This window comes from Sinocyclocheilus rhinocerous, unplaced genomic scaffold (genome assembly GCF_001515625.1).
Source record: "Sinocyclocheilus rhinocerous isolate Xijiao unplaced genomic scaffold, SAMN03320098_v1.1 scaffold349, whole genome shotgun sequence".
NCBI classification, from domain to species: Eukaryota; Metazoa; Chordata; class Actinopteri; order Cypriniformes; family Cyprinidae; genus Sinocyclocheilus; species Sinocyclocheilus rhinocerous.
Window position 1 is genome coordinate 957,548 of NW_015637137.1, and position 15,774 is coordinate 973,321.

At 34.6% G+C, this 15,774-nt stretch overlaps 1 protein-coding gene across 1 annotated transcript in view; it reads right to left on the bottom strand.

Annotated features, from left to right (window-relative positions):
• The window catches only part of asic4b (acid-sensing (proton-gated) ion channel family member 4b), a 50,881-nt gene that overhangs the window by 12,984 nt on the left and 22,123 nt on the right, over window positions 1-15,774 (bottom strand). The window contains exon 2 of the mRNA XM_016563378.1: window positions 1,464-1,608. Coding sequence (XP_016418864.1) covers window positions 1,464-1,608 — 145 coding nt within the window. The remainder of the gene's footprint in view (window positions 1-1,463; window positions 1,609-15,774) is intronic.

Here is a 15,774-nt window from a genome sequence, read left to right on the forward strand (position 1 = left end):
TCAACCATACGTAAAATATTGAACAGGCATGGTATCCATGAAAGGACACCACGAAGGAAGCCACTGCAGCATGCCTAAAGTTTGCCAAAGACCACCTTGACACTCCACAACACTACTGAGAAAATGTCTTGTGGACAAATAGAATTGCTTGGGAAGAACATGCAGCGCTATTTATGATGTAAAAAGAAAACAGCGTACTGTACCAACATGAAAGCATCATCCCAAAAGTGAAGTAGGGTGGAGGAAGCATCATGATTTGGGGCTGCTTTGCTGCCTCTGGACCTGGACCGCTTGCCATTGTAGAGGGGAAAATGAATTCCCAAGTTTATCAGGATATCCTACAGGATAATCTCAAGGTAGCTGTCTGCAAGCTGAATCTCAGAGGAAGCTGGGTGATGCAGCAGGATAATAACCCTAAACATTGAAGTAAATCTACTTTAGAATGGCTTCTGAGACATAAAATCCACCTTTGGAGTGGCCCAATCAAGCCCAGACCTCAACCCAATAGAGATACTGTGGAATGACCTCAAGAGAGCCATTTACACCAGACGTCCTAAGGGTGAGCTGAAGCAGTTCTGTAAGGAAGAATGGTCCAAAATTACTCCTGGACGTTGTGCAGGTCTAATACACAGCTACAGGAAGCGCTTACTTGTGGTTATTGCTGCCAAAGGTGTTTCAACCAGTTATTAAAGCACTGTTTCACTTACTTTTTCCACCATCACTTTATATGTTTAATGGGTGTGTTCAATAAAAAACATGAAAGATCATGACTGTTTGTGTTTTATCAGCTTAGAAATATTGTGTTTGATGATATTTGTGACTTTGATGAAGATCAGATCACATTTCATGACCAATTTAAAACCAGGAAATTGAAAATAGTTCACTTACTTTTTCTTACAACTGTATATATATATATATATATATATGCTTTTATTCACATTAAATTAATGGAAGGTGACTGTATGCATTTATAATGTTACAAAAAATTGCTATTCTTTTTTTAACTTTCTGTTTATTAAAGAATCATGTACAGTATCACATTTCCCACAAAGTAATGTTTAGAATGTTGATAAGAAATGTTTCTTGAGAAGGATCATGTGACACTGAAGACTGTAGTAATGACTGCTGACAATTTAGCTTTGCCATCACAGAAATAAATTACATTTTAAAATATCTTAAAGTAGAAAACAGTTATTATAAATTGTAATAATATTTCACAATATTACTGTTTGTACTGTGTATTTTTGGTCAAATATGTGACTGCAGCCTTGGTAAGATTAAAAGACATTTCAAAAACTTACCGACCCTAAAGTTTTAAATGGTAGTATATAAAGAAAATTACATTGTACAAAACAATCAGCTTTGCAGTAAACAGTACAATGAATACTGAAACTTTTCAAAGTAATTTTTACTACAATCATTAAGTGAGATGCAAAATGGCAGCAATTGTGTTTGTCACTCACTGGTTTCTCTCCAGATGGGCAGATACTCGTCCTGCTGAATATCCAGCATCAGCTCCAGTCCATTTCCTGTGCCGCCTTGCCTTACCCGCTTGGGTGATGTCTTGTTTCCATTAAATGTGTAACATTTCCCATACCGTGTATACACCTGCAGACCACAGACACAAACATGTATTACACATATTTGCACTACTGAAAACACCTTAACGCCTGTGCTCCTCTGCTTAGTCTTTTTCACCCACACCAAAACCTTCATACAAAGGTGTTAGCAAATGGCACTTCACTTCGCTCAGATTTCCTAACCATACCAGCACCTTATGATGTATCCATTATCGAAGCAGCAGCATCAACTGTTGCATCTTTCACTTATTTTGACTCTCTGTTCTGCCTCCACCAAGTAGGCCTGGTTGGAAACTTGCTTTTGCCACACAATAAAAAAGATAACGGTGGCTTTTTATCTTGTAATTCAGATTTTTGTATTGCAATTGACTTTTTGTCATACTCCTTTTCTCAGAATTATGACGTAATACCTGCGGAAACAGTGGAATTTCATGACTTGGCAACACTGGTTTACATCTCATAATTTATCTCTATCTATCTATCTATCTATCTATATATATATATATATATATATATATAGTTTCTACCATGTAATAAATAATAATAAGGTCTCAACCATCCTTCTGACTTTTTTCTCACAATTTCAAGTTTTTATCTTGCAATTTATAAACTTGCGATTAGAGTTAATTTCTCGCAATTCTGATGGTTTTTTTTTCTATCAAACTCAGAATTTAAATATAAACTCAGAAGTGCAAGAAAAATAATCAGAACTGTGAGATAAAAAGTCACAATTGCATGTTTTATTATTTATTTATTTATTTTTACCCCATGGCAGAAACAAGTTTCCATAGCTTACAGGGGTTTTCAGACAGAACATAAGGGAACTCCAGATGACTGTATCTCATATTCCAATCTTGTCTAAAAGCTATGGAGCAAAGCTTGACACTGCTGCCCCGAGGAAACTCTTTTGCACCTTCTACTCCCTACTCAACCCTCCACCTACGCCTTCCTCTCTTTCTCTCCTGATGACAAAAATAATATTGTGAACTTCTAAGTACTCCCAACATCATACCTCTGCTACACTCACAGTTCAAATCACTTAGTTGTAGTACACAACCTAGAATAAAGGTAGTCAAAAGTCAAGCTTTATCTTGTTTTTTCATACCGGTATAGGAAGCACTTGCTTTCTAGAAGATAGCTTTCCAAATTGCATGCATGCCATCTGTTGATAACAATGGTCTTGTATGTGATGCTAAAGCAATTTTGTAAGTTGCCCTGGAAAACAGCATCTGCTAAATACCTTGAACGTAAATGTAAGAGAACACTTCTCCTTCTTCAAAAGGACAATTTAGTCTGTTGAAATAGCTTTCACATTGTACAAAATACTGTGCACATCTGTCACTCAAACACAGATTTTCAGATAAACACATACACGCAGGACATCAATTATTTTATATCTACCCAGTATAGCAGCAATTTTGCCAATGTCATGCTGGTTAGGGTTTTATTAATTTATTTCAATACACGAAACTTTCCCCCAGAGAAAAATCAAATACTCATGTAGAGCAGAAGACTTCCCACAAATCATTCTGATAACAGACATGGGGGTGTAAAAGTCTAATATGACCAAAGATTGTTCACAAAAACAGACGTGGCTGAGAGAGGAGACACTATTATGTAAATGTACACAAACATTGTGTAGAGAACATGACTAATAAACCAGCTGTATAAAACTAGATACACATAACATACAACTTTTGAATCCTCAAAATGTGGATAGATAGATAGATAGATAGATAGATAGATAGATAGATGATGGATGGATGGATGGATGGATGGATGGATGGATAGATGGGTTTATATTTGGTTAAATACCTAAAATAAGGTATGTGGTAAACATAAGCTCAAGATGTGATTTTTTTAAAGCTTTTGCATGTCTTGAAAAAGTTACTAAACGGGACTACAGAGGTTATCTGGGACATTAAACGTCATCACACCAGACAGGTACACTCATCTACTCACTAGTCCACTTTCACAGCCTCATTGTTTTTATAATCACACTCTTGGAAACTATTCTAACTCAGACTTTCATTTTTTTTTTTTTCTTTTTTCTAAATACTGGTGGTCACCATTTGAAGTTTAACAATCACATTAACCTGTATAACGATTCCTGTTTTCCTTCCCTAAATGTAATCCCTCTTAAAATTATAATTAAGACTTTTGCCATTATACCATTTAAGACATTTGTTATGATCTTAAATTGGACATTTTGACATTTGACAGATGACATTTTTAGACTTTTTAAGGACCCGCGGGGACCTTTGGATATTTTGAAAAAAATATTTTTTTCTCTACCCACTGCCTTTGACCAGTAATCAGCCACATGACAAATGTTTCCAGGAACTAAGTGCCCAGGAGCCAAGATGGGAGCATTCATATCACATACCTCTGAGGGGCCTTGCATTTGCTGGGCAACTGCCATTAAGATGAATGGGAATGTTAATGGAAAGCTTTCTTCAGGCATCATAGACTTCCTTGGTCAGTACATATGAAATATGTACAAAAGTGTTGTGTAATTATTTAAACTTACGTCCCTATAGCTAGCCTCTAGTGTGTGAACTGTGTTTGTGCATGTGAGTGATGTGTGTCTGTGTGTAACATATTTTGTGTGTGACCTGCATGTGTCTGGACAGATAATTATGTACATCTGTGGTAATCCAGAGTGAGACAGTAGGGATTAAACCACACTTCCTGCAGGAAGACAAAATATCGACCTATACTTTAATCTTTTACCCTTAGATCACCCTTTTCTTTGACAGACAAAGTGATATATACTTTTTCACCAGTTCAGAATCAAGAGCTTGAGGATGTGATATGCATCTGAAACATTTATACTTTTATCACTTTTATCAGTGCATCAGTTTTGATATGTATCTGTCATCTCCCATTTCCTTGTCAAACTGCAGTTGATTTTCATTACACACAGTTGTTCTTCAGGGTTATTGAAAGGACAGGAAAGAGAAGCTTAACCTAAGGTTTAATCTAAAGGTCAGGAAAAGAGCTTCTGTACTACAAAAAAAACCTTCATTCAAATGCTATCCTTGCTTTTGTATTGAACGAAACAGTTATGTTACTCCAGTAGCCTATTAAATAAAATACTAACCTCATATAAACAAACAAATATGGCATTACAATAAAAACTTTCACACTGACTTAAGACGCATGAGGTATAAAGATTGAATCAGGTTAAGCGTTGCTGCAAAAGTGTGGGTATGAAAAACAACATGACTGACTCTCATGTAAAGTACAAAGAGATGGATGTGAGATGCATATTTCATGAGTATTCTGCTAACTGGATAGAGATAACGTGTGAATGTATTCCAGTCAGAAGAAGTTCAGGTTCAAAGAAAAGAGAGAAATAAAACAAGAGAGAGAAAGTCCAAGAGTAAGATTAAGAAAGAGAGTGTGACCGAGCGTGTGTGCGCTCTTACATTCATTCTTTCTGACAGCAGACTTAGGTGTAGTCTTTAATTGTGCCTGCGGCAATGCTTGTTATTGTTACCGAGCGATTTTCCTTTCGGGTGTTTGTGAGGTGCTGCTGACAATAAATACATATCACAACACAAATGTCTCACTACAAACCTCAAACTGCATAACATTCCCTCAGCATCTGAGGCCCAGACTGTCTTATTTTTTTGTATCCTAACAATGATTCTTTACTTAGACTATTAAAGATTAAGGTACCAAAAGGGGGCACAGCAATGCCATTGAGGAGCCATTTTGGTTCCTCGAAGAACCTATCAGTGAATTATTTTTTCATGGATGTTAAAGGTTCTTCACGGAACCAGTGAATACTGTGCCGTTTCCTCAGAAACATAACTTAACAGTCTTATATAACCAAAGCACTACATTCAATGTAAACACAGCCTTATCTTTGGTACTATTTATTGTATGCTGTATTTGAACATATTCTCGTAATACACCATAGATAATTTTTATACATTTTGAAATACTGTTTTCATGGTTATGACAAGTTAACTGGCTAAATGTAGTTTCTAAAAACAGGCGGAAGTGAACACAGGAGACATATGGATTCTCTCTCTCTCTGTGTGTATGTGTGTGTGTGTGTGTGTTACTAACAGGACACCAATGTTGCCAGTAGGTCTGCCTCAGGCGTTCTCTTTTGTTTGTGATTTCATGTTTCTAATTAACTCCTCACATTTATTAACACAGCATCGCATTCCTAGCTCTTTATTACAAGCTGTTGTTTTTTCGTTCAATTCAGTGCAGTCCAACTACATTTTTTTGAGAATTTTTTTCACTCCTTTCCAAATTATGCAAATGAATTATAATACTTTTAAAAGGTTACAAACGAGTCAGGGTTATATTATTACATGACTGAAATATTCAAACCCAAACCATTCAGACACTGTTATTTTTAAAGCATTAATTCATTTTATCCATTAAAAAATTATTTAAATAATTTTTAAATTATGGGCTTGGGACACAATGCATGCCGCACTTAAAGGGATGGTTCACCCCACAAAAAAAAAAAACTGTCACCATTTACTCACCCTTGTGTGTTTCAAAGCCATAATACTGTTGCTTATCTATGCAACACAAATTAAGATATTATTAATGAAATAAGAGATTTATGTCCCTCCATTGAAAGTCCATTAAACCAAAACACTGGCATGTAAAAGATCATAAAATAAAACTATATGAGAACCAATGAGATTTGTTCTCGTGCATCAAGCAAGTACAGTTGAGCTTCTGTTAACCATATTTGATGTGCTCTACTGTATGTATGTGCATTAATCATTGTTAATATATGTAAATAAAAGCCTAAACTAAACCTTTTCATCATATAAAGTGATCATATCTCTTCAGAAGACTTGGATTAAACCGCTTGATTCATATGGATCATCAGGTTTAATTAAAAACAGTTTTATTTGTGTTTTGAAGATAAAAGTCTAATGGTTTGGAATAACATGAGGGTGAGTAATTAATAATAGAAGTTTATGTTGTTACTTAAGTTATTTTAAATTAATTTCAACCTAAAATGAGTGACTAAAATAAAAAAAATCATAGTTTACAGTACAATGTCCTAAAAGTCACTTCACTTTTTTATTTTATCTGAACGAATATTAGAAGAATCTTGTTAATTAATTGAAATATTTCCTTCATTCATTCTGCCATGCAAACAACACAAAAGCTTGAAATTGCAAAATCAGCACTGGTTCACACATCCTCCTAAAACAGATAAATAAACACACACAGGCATGTACACATATCCACAGCTATGCCATCTTGCCTCAGGTTTTCTGCTCCAGTGATCTGAACAACTGTAATGAAAAATGGTAGTTCCGTTCCATGTTCTCTAAAACCCTCCACAGACACAGATATGTTTCACCAGCCGCTTGACTGCCCACAGATTTGTGGAGACAGACACGTTACTGAGCCCTGCGATTCTAAAAAGTATCTATCTTTTACTCTTTCCCTGCCTATAACGTACACAAGTCACGAGGATTCCAGAAAGCAACCCAAACGAAAGCATTCATCACCATTCACAGCTTCAATTGGATGCACTCTGAGGTACAGACTAAATTTACCAAGATGAAAATGAATGTGGATGTGCAATTAAAGTTTAGATTTGTGAATGTTCATGGCCATGCGGTTTTGTAGTGTAAGTGGAGTCGGGTTTTCATTCACATGATTTGGGTCCCTATTGAGAGTCACAGCAGAAATGTCCAAATCAGACATGTCTAAGTAGGCATATCTGATTAATTAAAGACTTAATGAATACCATTAGGCTAAAAAAGCTTGAATGTCTGAGGAGAGCAACATACAGTATACTGGAGGTGAAGAGCCTTGAGATTTTGTCGCAAAGAGGCAGGAAATTGTACACACACACACTGCCTTTCTTAGTACAATTCGTTAAAAAAAAATATTATTTTTTTATTTGTAGCTAATTCTACAAAGCAAACCAGTAATCAATTGCAGCAAACAACTGCAGCACAAGCCTTCTGGCCCCATTCTGCTTGAGTGGGCTAGCTGTCAATCATGTCTGTCCATCATACACACCATCTGTAAAGCATGTATGTGCCTGAGAATATCTGCAGGAATATGTGTGTGTTTGCTTTGCTTCAGGTTGGCTAACATTGACCTGTTTCATTTTCCGCCAGTGTGTGTATGTTTAAAGCTGAAGGTTATATAGAATCTGTTCCATCACTCTCTCGACCTCATGCTGGGGTTAATCAATGCACAACATCACACTTAATGATCGCTTGATTGATCCCCTGCTGAGGTTAGAACCTCTCTGTCTCTCTGCCATCCTGACTCACACATCACGCTGTGTTTAGCACCGCATCTGCTTACCTTATATACACAGCGTGTGCTTTATACATTACAGCACAACTACAGAAAATGTTCCTAATGTGTTTCTTTAATAATTAATGTGCATGACGCTGAAGGTTGTTTTGGTATTTATTTGGTATTATTATATTTATTTACTACTATTTAAAAGTTTGGCGTTGGTAAGATTTTTCAATGTTTTGAGCAAAGTCTTTCATGCTTACCAATGCTGCATTATTTGATCAAAAATACAGTAGAAACAGTACTATTGTGAAATGTGGTAACACTTTACTTAAAGCCTTTATGTATAATGCATTATAAAAGTAGTTTTAATGCATTAATTATGCCTCGTAATGCACCTTATAATGCATTGTACAATCTCGTGAATAATTGTAACCACAGTTAAGACATTATAACACTTATCAATTCATTGTTACACTTTGCATTTTAAATTCGGTTATAATTATTTACAACAAGATATAATGTATTACAACACACATTATGAATAATTATACTGCCTTATACCCTTTAATAACCCTATATAATGCATTATACATAAAAGCCTGATTTGGGCTACAAAAAACATCAATGTTAAAAACAGCTGTGCTGCTTAATAATATTTTGTGAAAACTGCAATTTTCTCACAATTATTTGATGAACAGAAAGTTTAAAAGAATGGCATTTCCTTGAAACAGAACATTTAGTAACATTATAAATGTCTTTATCGTCACATGATCAACTTAATGCATCGCTGCTGAATAAAAGTATTAATTTCTTTTTTTTTTTAAACTCAGACTTTTGAACTGTGTACATACATTTATTAAATTATACTCTAAAAAATGCTGGGTTAATTACAACCCAGTGCTGGGTGAAATATGGACAAACCCAGCATTTTTTTTAGAGTGCAAGTACAAAAAAATGAAGAAATGTACTGGCGAAAAAGACAAAGGTTAATTTCTAATTCAAAACATTGCTGTAATACTAAGGTAAAGGAAAGATCGGTAACACATTAATATAGGGAACAATTCTCACTTTTAACTATTTGCTTATTAGCATGCTTTTTACTAATATATTGGCTGTTTATTAGTACTTTTAAAGCACTTATTCTGCATGACCATATTCTACATCCCTAATCCTACCCAATACCTAAACTTAACAACTACCTTACTAACTATTAATAAGCAGCAAATTAGGAGTTTATTGAGGTAAAAGTCGTAGTTAATGATTTGTTAATAGTGAGAATTGCACCTTAAAATAAAATGTGACCGAAAGATCATTTTCATTTCAACTTGTCATGTGGACAATAGAGTACACACAAACAGCACTGGCTTTTGTTTATTAACAATCATGATCTCCCATAGACAAATTATAATGAGACTATGCAAAACACTGATGGATTCTCATAACTTAATAACAATACATGCCTCAAACTGAGTCTAAACAACCCATAATCAAAATTTGATTATACCTGTCTGATTGTTAATGAGTGTGTGTGTGTGTGTAGTTTACTCCTCTCATGGCGGGTTCAAATCTCTCTGCGTGTTCCTGCCCTAGAGCTGAATGTTTTGAAAGTGTGCTCTCATTTTGCCTTGGGCAGTTTAAGACATCCTGGAACTCAGAGACAGATGTTGCATCAGAGCTGGAGGGCTTGTCTTTAGCTCATTTTTTTACTGCTCAGAAACAGGCAGGTGTTGACAGAAATGCTACTTATTCTTTTAGACTGAATAAAACTTGGAGACGTTGTTTTACCTGTTTCTTTTTATTTACGGTAGGCTCTGTTTAGATATGTTTACTTGCAGTCTGAAACAAGAGATCTGTCAATCTGCAATTGGAAAGATGGCGAGATGTACAAAAACACCTCAGTGTCCCACTTTGAAACCACCTGGATCACATTCCCTCTCTTTTACGGTCTCTGTCTGTCGCTCTCTCTCTTCCTGTCCTTATAATGACCTCTCACTGGGACAGCTTGCCATTACTCACATATCTATCTGTGTTTGTTGTGTCTTTTTTGGTCATGTTTTCCTGAGCACAAAGATCAGCAGTCGTCTCATCTGTCAGTCTCAGCCCTCGAACCTTTCATTAAAGAGATAATGTCCCATCGATTGACATAAAGGTTAGACCTAACAAAGTGTCAGTTACATCTCAATGTTTATTACACACACAGAATGCTATACTGCAGACCAGAAACAGCAGAAATAAAATTCTGCACATGTATTGTCCTGTCTGTTGGGACCAATCAATCGGGACACTGCACTGACATCACAGAGAATCAGCCTAGAGTCAAAAGAAATGTCAGCACTTCTGTCCTGTCGCTGAGAGGAGGGGAAATGAGATATGGACCGAGCACATGAATCACATCTGAGACTTTTACATATAAGACTATAAAATCTACACATTTACTGCTGCATGCGGAGAAGATAACAAAAAAGAGAGCTCTGTATTGCTTCAATTCCTTCTAGTGAATCACATACTCACGACTGACGTCTTCAGGGCTCCGAACATTAAAACTGTCTGAATTTGTTTTGATCTAAAAATGATTTCCTTCAGCAATTTAAAACCTGTCTGAACAAAAGCGTTTTCCACCACATATCAGGAAACAGATCAAAGCACACAATGACAGTGTGGAATCTTTTGTGTTTGTGTCATGCATAATGCGTCTGCTTGGTGACAGGTCATTTCTGTGTAATTATGACAGCTGTGGTTGGTTACGGCCATTTGGGTGACAGAGGGTGTCAGCATACCGCAGCACCCGAACTGCCATATCTGTGATATAATGGGTTATTTACACTGATATCTAAGGGGGGGAAAGATTATTAAAAGAAAAGACGATGAGAAACACAGCAAAAAAGAAAACAGATAAAACAAAGTAAATGGAAAAAGAGAGAAAACAACAGTACAATATAAAAACAATTGATGTTCATGGAAGTTAATTGACAACAACTGGCTTTTTAGTTTAATTTATTGACTTCATCAATTATTTTATTTTTTTTATGTTCCCTTTATGCACTACCTTCAAAGGTATGGGGTCAGTAGATTTTATTTATTTATTTATTGAAATAAGTTATTTGATGAAAAAATACAGCACAAAGAGTAAAATTGTGAAATTGTATTACATGAATTAAATGTATTTATTAATTTATGAATACATTTGTAATTTATTCATGTGATGGCAAAGCTGAATTTTCAGCAGCCATTACTCCATTCTTCAGTGTCACATGATCCTTCAGAAATCATTCTAATACATAATAATTCATTGATGTTAAAGTTTTTTTGTTTGTTTGTTTTTTGGAAACAGATAATTTTTTCTTCTGGATTTGTTGAAGAATAGAATGCTCAAAAGAACAGCATTTAAACAAGTAAGTACAGTAAATCTTATTGACCCTAAACTTCTGAGTGGTTCTGAGTAAAGGACGTAAGAGACTGTAAGGTCCACGCACTTGGCCCAAGGAAGGTATCCAGTGGTGGATGAAGGTTACTTGCGTGTTCGGTCTTTTCAGCGCGCAGAGTTATTCAATTTAGGTTTAACTCAAATCTGACACTAACTAACCTACTATGCTTGTTGGTTTAACCAAGAAAAAAAACTACATGAATATATAGTAAATAATCATTAACCAATAAAACTTAAAATATTCAAGTCTTTGGTTATTTTATCAACATTATTTATAGTTCTAAGAATCACTGTACAAAAAGAGACACTTTTTTAGAGAACAATGAAACAAATCTGCCACAGCACTTAGTTAATGAATTATTCTCAGTCAAAAACATATCGGTGCTGTCAGGCTTATCACAATAAACAAATATGGACAGAGCAAAGATAATTTAATTCAAATGTTTCTGACCCCAGCAGATTTCTTGGAATTGAAAGAAATGTCACCCATAAATCACCCATTCTACATACATACTAACATACTGCTAGAGAGACTGGAAAACTGGGTCGGGCTTTCTGGGATGGTATTCAAATGGTTCAGGTCATACTTAGAAGGGAGAGGTTATTATGTGAGTATAGGAGAGCATAAGTCTAAGTGGACGTCCATGACATCCCACAAGACTCAATTATTGCACCGCTCTTGTTTAGCCTGTATATGCTCCCACTAAGTGTTTACACAGAGAATGTCAATAAACCACTTTAGATGCCACGCAAAAACAAATTTCAATCCATCGATGAGTCTTGAAAAACATAAAATGTCATGTGTTCATTTTCGTCAATATTCCATAAAAATGTCAATGTGCCAAAAAGGCTTGAACATTGTACAACAGAATAAACACCTCAGATAATGAAAGATGATTAGATGTTAATGAGATGCCAATTGAAAGTGATTGTATTAATAAAAGCGAAGTGATTTCCTTTTATCTCAAGCACTCTTTGATGGAGATGTGATTAGTGTTTTAAATCATCTAAAGGCAGTGGTAGAGTTCATCAGATCTCTCTCACACACTTGCTTAGTATCTATCTATCCATCTCTTTCTCTCTCATCCTCTTGATGCCCCTCAATTTGCATGTTGCTGAGTAATGGGAAACTTTACATTCATACTAAAGCAACTTCAAACACGCAATTGATTTTAGAGCAAGCCCAGAATGTAATCTCTAAATCCTGTTGCTATACTGATTTTGCCTTTGAAGTTGTCACGAACGAAGAGAACCATCTATGAGGAATCATCATAATTCCAAAGACCAAAACAGAGGGAAAGGACAGGATCCGGGATTCACTGCTGCCCTGCTATTCCTACTGCAACTGGGACAATCATACAGCAATATAAAAGCCAAATTAATACATTTTGTGATTTCATCCCTAGAGCTATAATCATTATATAGTACTGTGTGTTTTTGCTGATATATTTCCACGACTGTGCTCACAAGGAGATGAAATGACAATGACCACTATGTGATTTCAATTATGTTATTAAAGTCATACAGTGTGCATTTTGCAAAACTGACCTGCATTTAACCTTCTGAGGATTTGTTCTTTATTTCTCTTTATTGCTCCATCTCTTTATAATCTGCCTATTTTCATCATCTCTATCTCAGTTTTTTCATATTTATCATTTCTATCTCAAATCACTTTTTCTTGAGACTACAGCATCCAGAACTCTATAGTTAGAGAAGAGATAAATAAAATCATTCTGAGAGAATGTTGCTTTGTTTTTGAAATCAAGATTTTTAAATTGTTTTTTATGTCTCTTATGCTCACCAAGGCTGCATTTATATGATAAAAAAATACAGTTATAACAGTACTACTGTGAAATATTACAATTTAAACTGTTTTATATTTGAATATATTCCAAAATATTTTCTTTAATTTATTCCTGTGATGCAAAGCTGAATTTTCAGCAGCCATTACTCCAGTCTTCAGAGTCTGTATTCAAAAGTTGTGGGTAAGTGCGATAAAAAAGAAACAAAATAATACTATTCAGCAAAGATGCATTAATTTGATCAAAAGTGACAGTAAATACATTTATAATGATGCAAAAAAATATATATCTCAAATAAATGATGTTTATTGAACATTCTATTCATCAAAGAATCCTGAAAAAGATGTATCACAGTTTCCACAAAAATATTAATCCGCAAAAAATAATAATAATTAGTTGAGCACCAATATTAATTGAGCACCAAATCAACATATTCTGAAGGATTATGGGACACTGAAGACTAAAGTAATGGCTGATAAAAAAAATTAAAAATAAAATCAGCTTTGCCATCACAGGAATAAACGGCATTTTAAAATATATTCAAATAGAAAACACTTATTTCACAATTAAGTTTCACAATATGCTGTTTTACTGCATTTTTTATCAAATTGACTTTTTTTTAAAAACATCTACAAATCGTAATTATTCCAAAATTTTGGCTGCCAGTATATAAAATATATCAATATATTATCATTTATTTATTATAAAATATGTATTATTTGTTCAATAATGTATTATTTTTTATAATTAAGGTTTAAAGAAACACTCCACTATTTTTGAAAATAGGCTCATTTTCCAACTCCCCTACACAAAACCTATGAGGTTTTAGTATGTATGCCACATAAGAAGTGGGTCTGAAAACCAGGTGAGATCAGTGTCTCTCTCACAGGCGTAATGCAACAATAACTCAGTAATGCAATAAGCTTGTCTCAGGGACTTACCTAGTCACTAATGCTCTCACAGATCCTGCTGAGCCAATCAGAGACACAATGAGTCAAAACACCAATCATCTACCACATCACTGATTTGATTCTACATAGCTTGATATTGGCTATGAGAATCAATATAAGTATACTGTAGAGTGCTCAGTGTGCATAAACAATGTGTAGATTACACACCACACCAGGCATCATCCGAGTGAATAACTGGGAAATAAGCATCTGAAAGCTTGCTGTTTCAGCTCACTTTGTGTCTTAAATTATGCACACATGCACTGTACTCTGAACATGTGTTATTTTATAAAATACAACGTATAAATATTTCACGAGTTATTCTGTGCTCCTTTTAAACACAAAGTCTGTTGCAAATTGAAACACAAAGGTACAATAAAAACATTGATTTATTAATGTGTAAGACTATTTTATTATAAAAAAGCCTAAAATGTCCTATATACTAAGACATACAAGAAAATATTCAGTCACAGAAGTTTGTTATGGCATTTGTACTTCACTCCCTCCATCAAACAGCAAACAAAACTCCTATTCAGTCAGAAAACAACAAGAAATTCTCATGCGTGCAAACACATTCACACTTCAGTAGCTGCAAATGCAAACTAAAAAGCTGCACAAACTAATGAAATGAAAGAAAGTCTTTAAATGAAAGTTTTAAAATGAAAGACGTGACCCTCAAGCAGTTAATACTTGTGATGTGCAATGCAAATTGTGTAAAAATGGATGTGACACACAAACACTAATTGTTTGAGTTCTGTCAGAGACTAAACATATTGATAGTTGGAGAGGATCAAGGGAAATGAGAAGAGAGTAGCTGCTACTAACTTTTATCTGTTTACTTTTAGTTTACTTCAGAAGAATATTTATATATATATATATATATACAGTGGGTACGGAAAGTATTCAGACCCCCTTATAGCTGTATATGAGGCGAGAAGATGCAGATAAACACAGCTTTGCTGATACATGGCCTTCTGCAAGTAATATTAATACAAAAGTCAGTTAGACCATACCAATTCGCATTGGTGCATCAGCATAAAAGTTAACGATGCATCGATTTAAAAAAGTGTGCATCAGATACAAGTTGGCATTTGTATCATGATGCATCGTTTGTAACATATTTGCATTGGTAAAAATCTATTTATTTATATATGAAGAGTTTGGTTCCAAAACGCTATAAATCCATTTTGATTAATTTGAGTAAAAATGTGTTTTCTTTACAAGTGGCAAGATGAAAACCACTATTTTCTGTTTCAAACTTTCACATACCATCTTTTTTCCCCACTTTTTTTCCCTTTTTTTTCCACTTTTTTTTCTTCAAAATGCAATAAATCCATTGAATCAATATAAAAGGTATTTTTCATATTGAAACTGTTGAAAATACATAACATAGTAAGTTGATCCACATATGACCTCTGAACTTCGTCAATACTAATCTTATATACAGGCACTGAACTAAAAATACATTCAATCAGTCATCGCTCCCAAAATGAATTCAGCCGGTCATCTTGTTAATGCTATAAATTAATTACAACAATAAAAGAAAATTTCATCATGAACATACATGAACAACAATATCACATTAAACCACAGAAATTCCAAAATTACGGAAGTTCTAAGCTACGGAACTTCCGTACAAAATGACATTTCCCTTACATTCATCTTTGCCATGTTACATTCATTTAGTCGAGTAGTATACGCTGTATTAACAAAAACATTAATGGCATAAATAAAAACACACTGACAAGCTACGCAATATC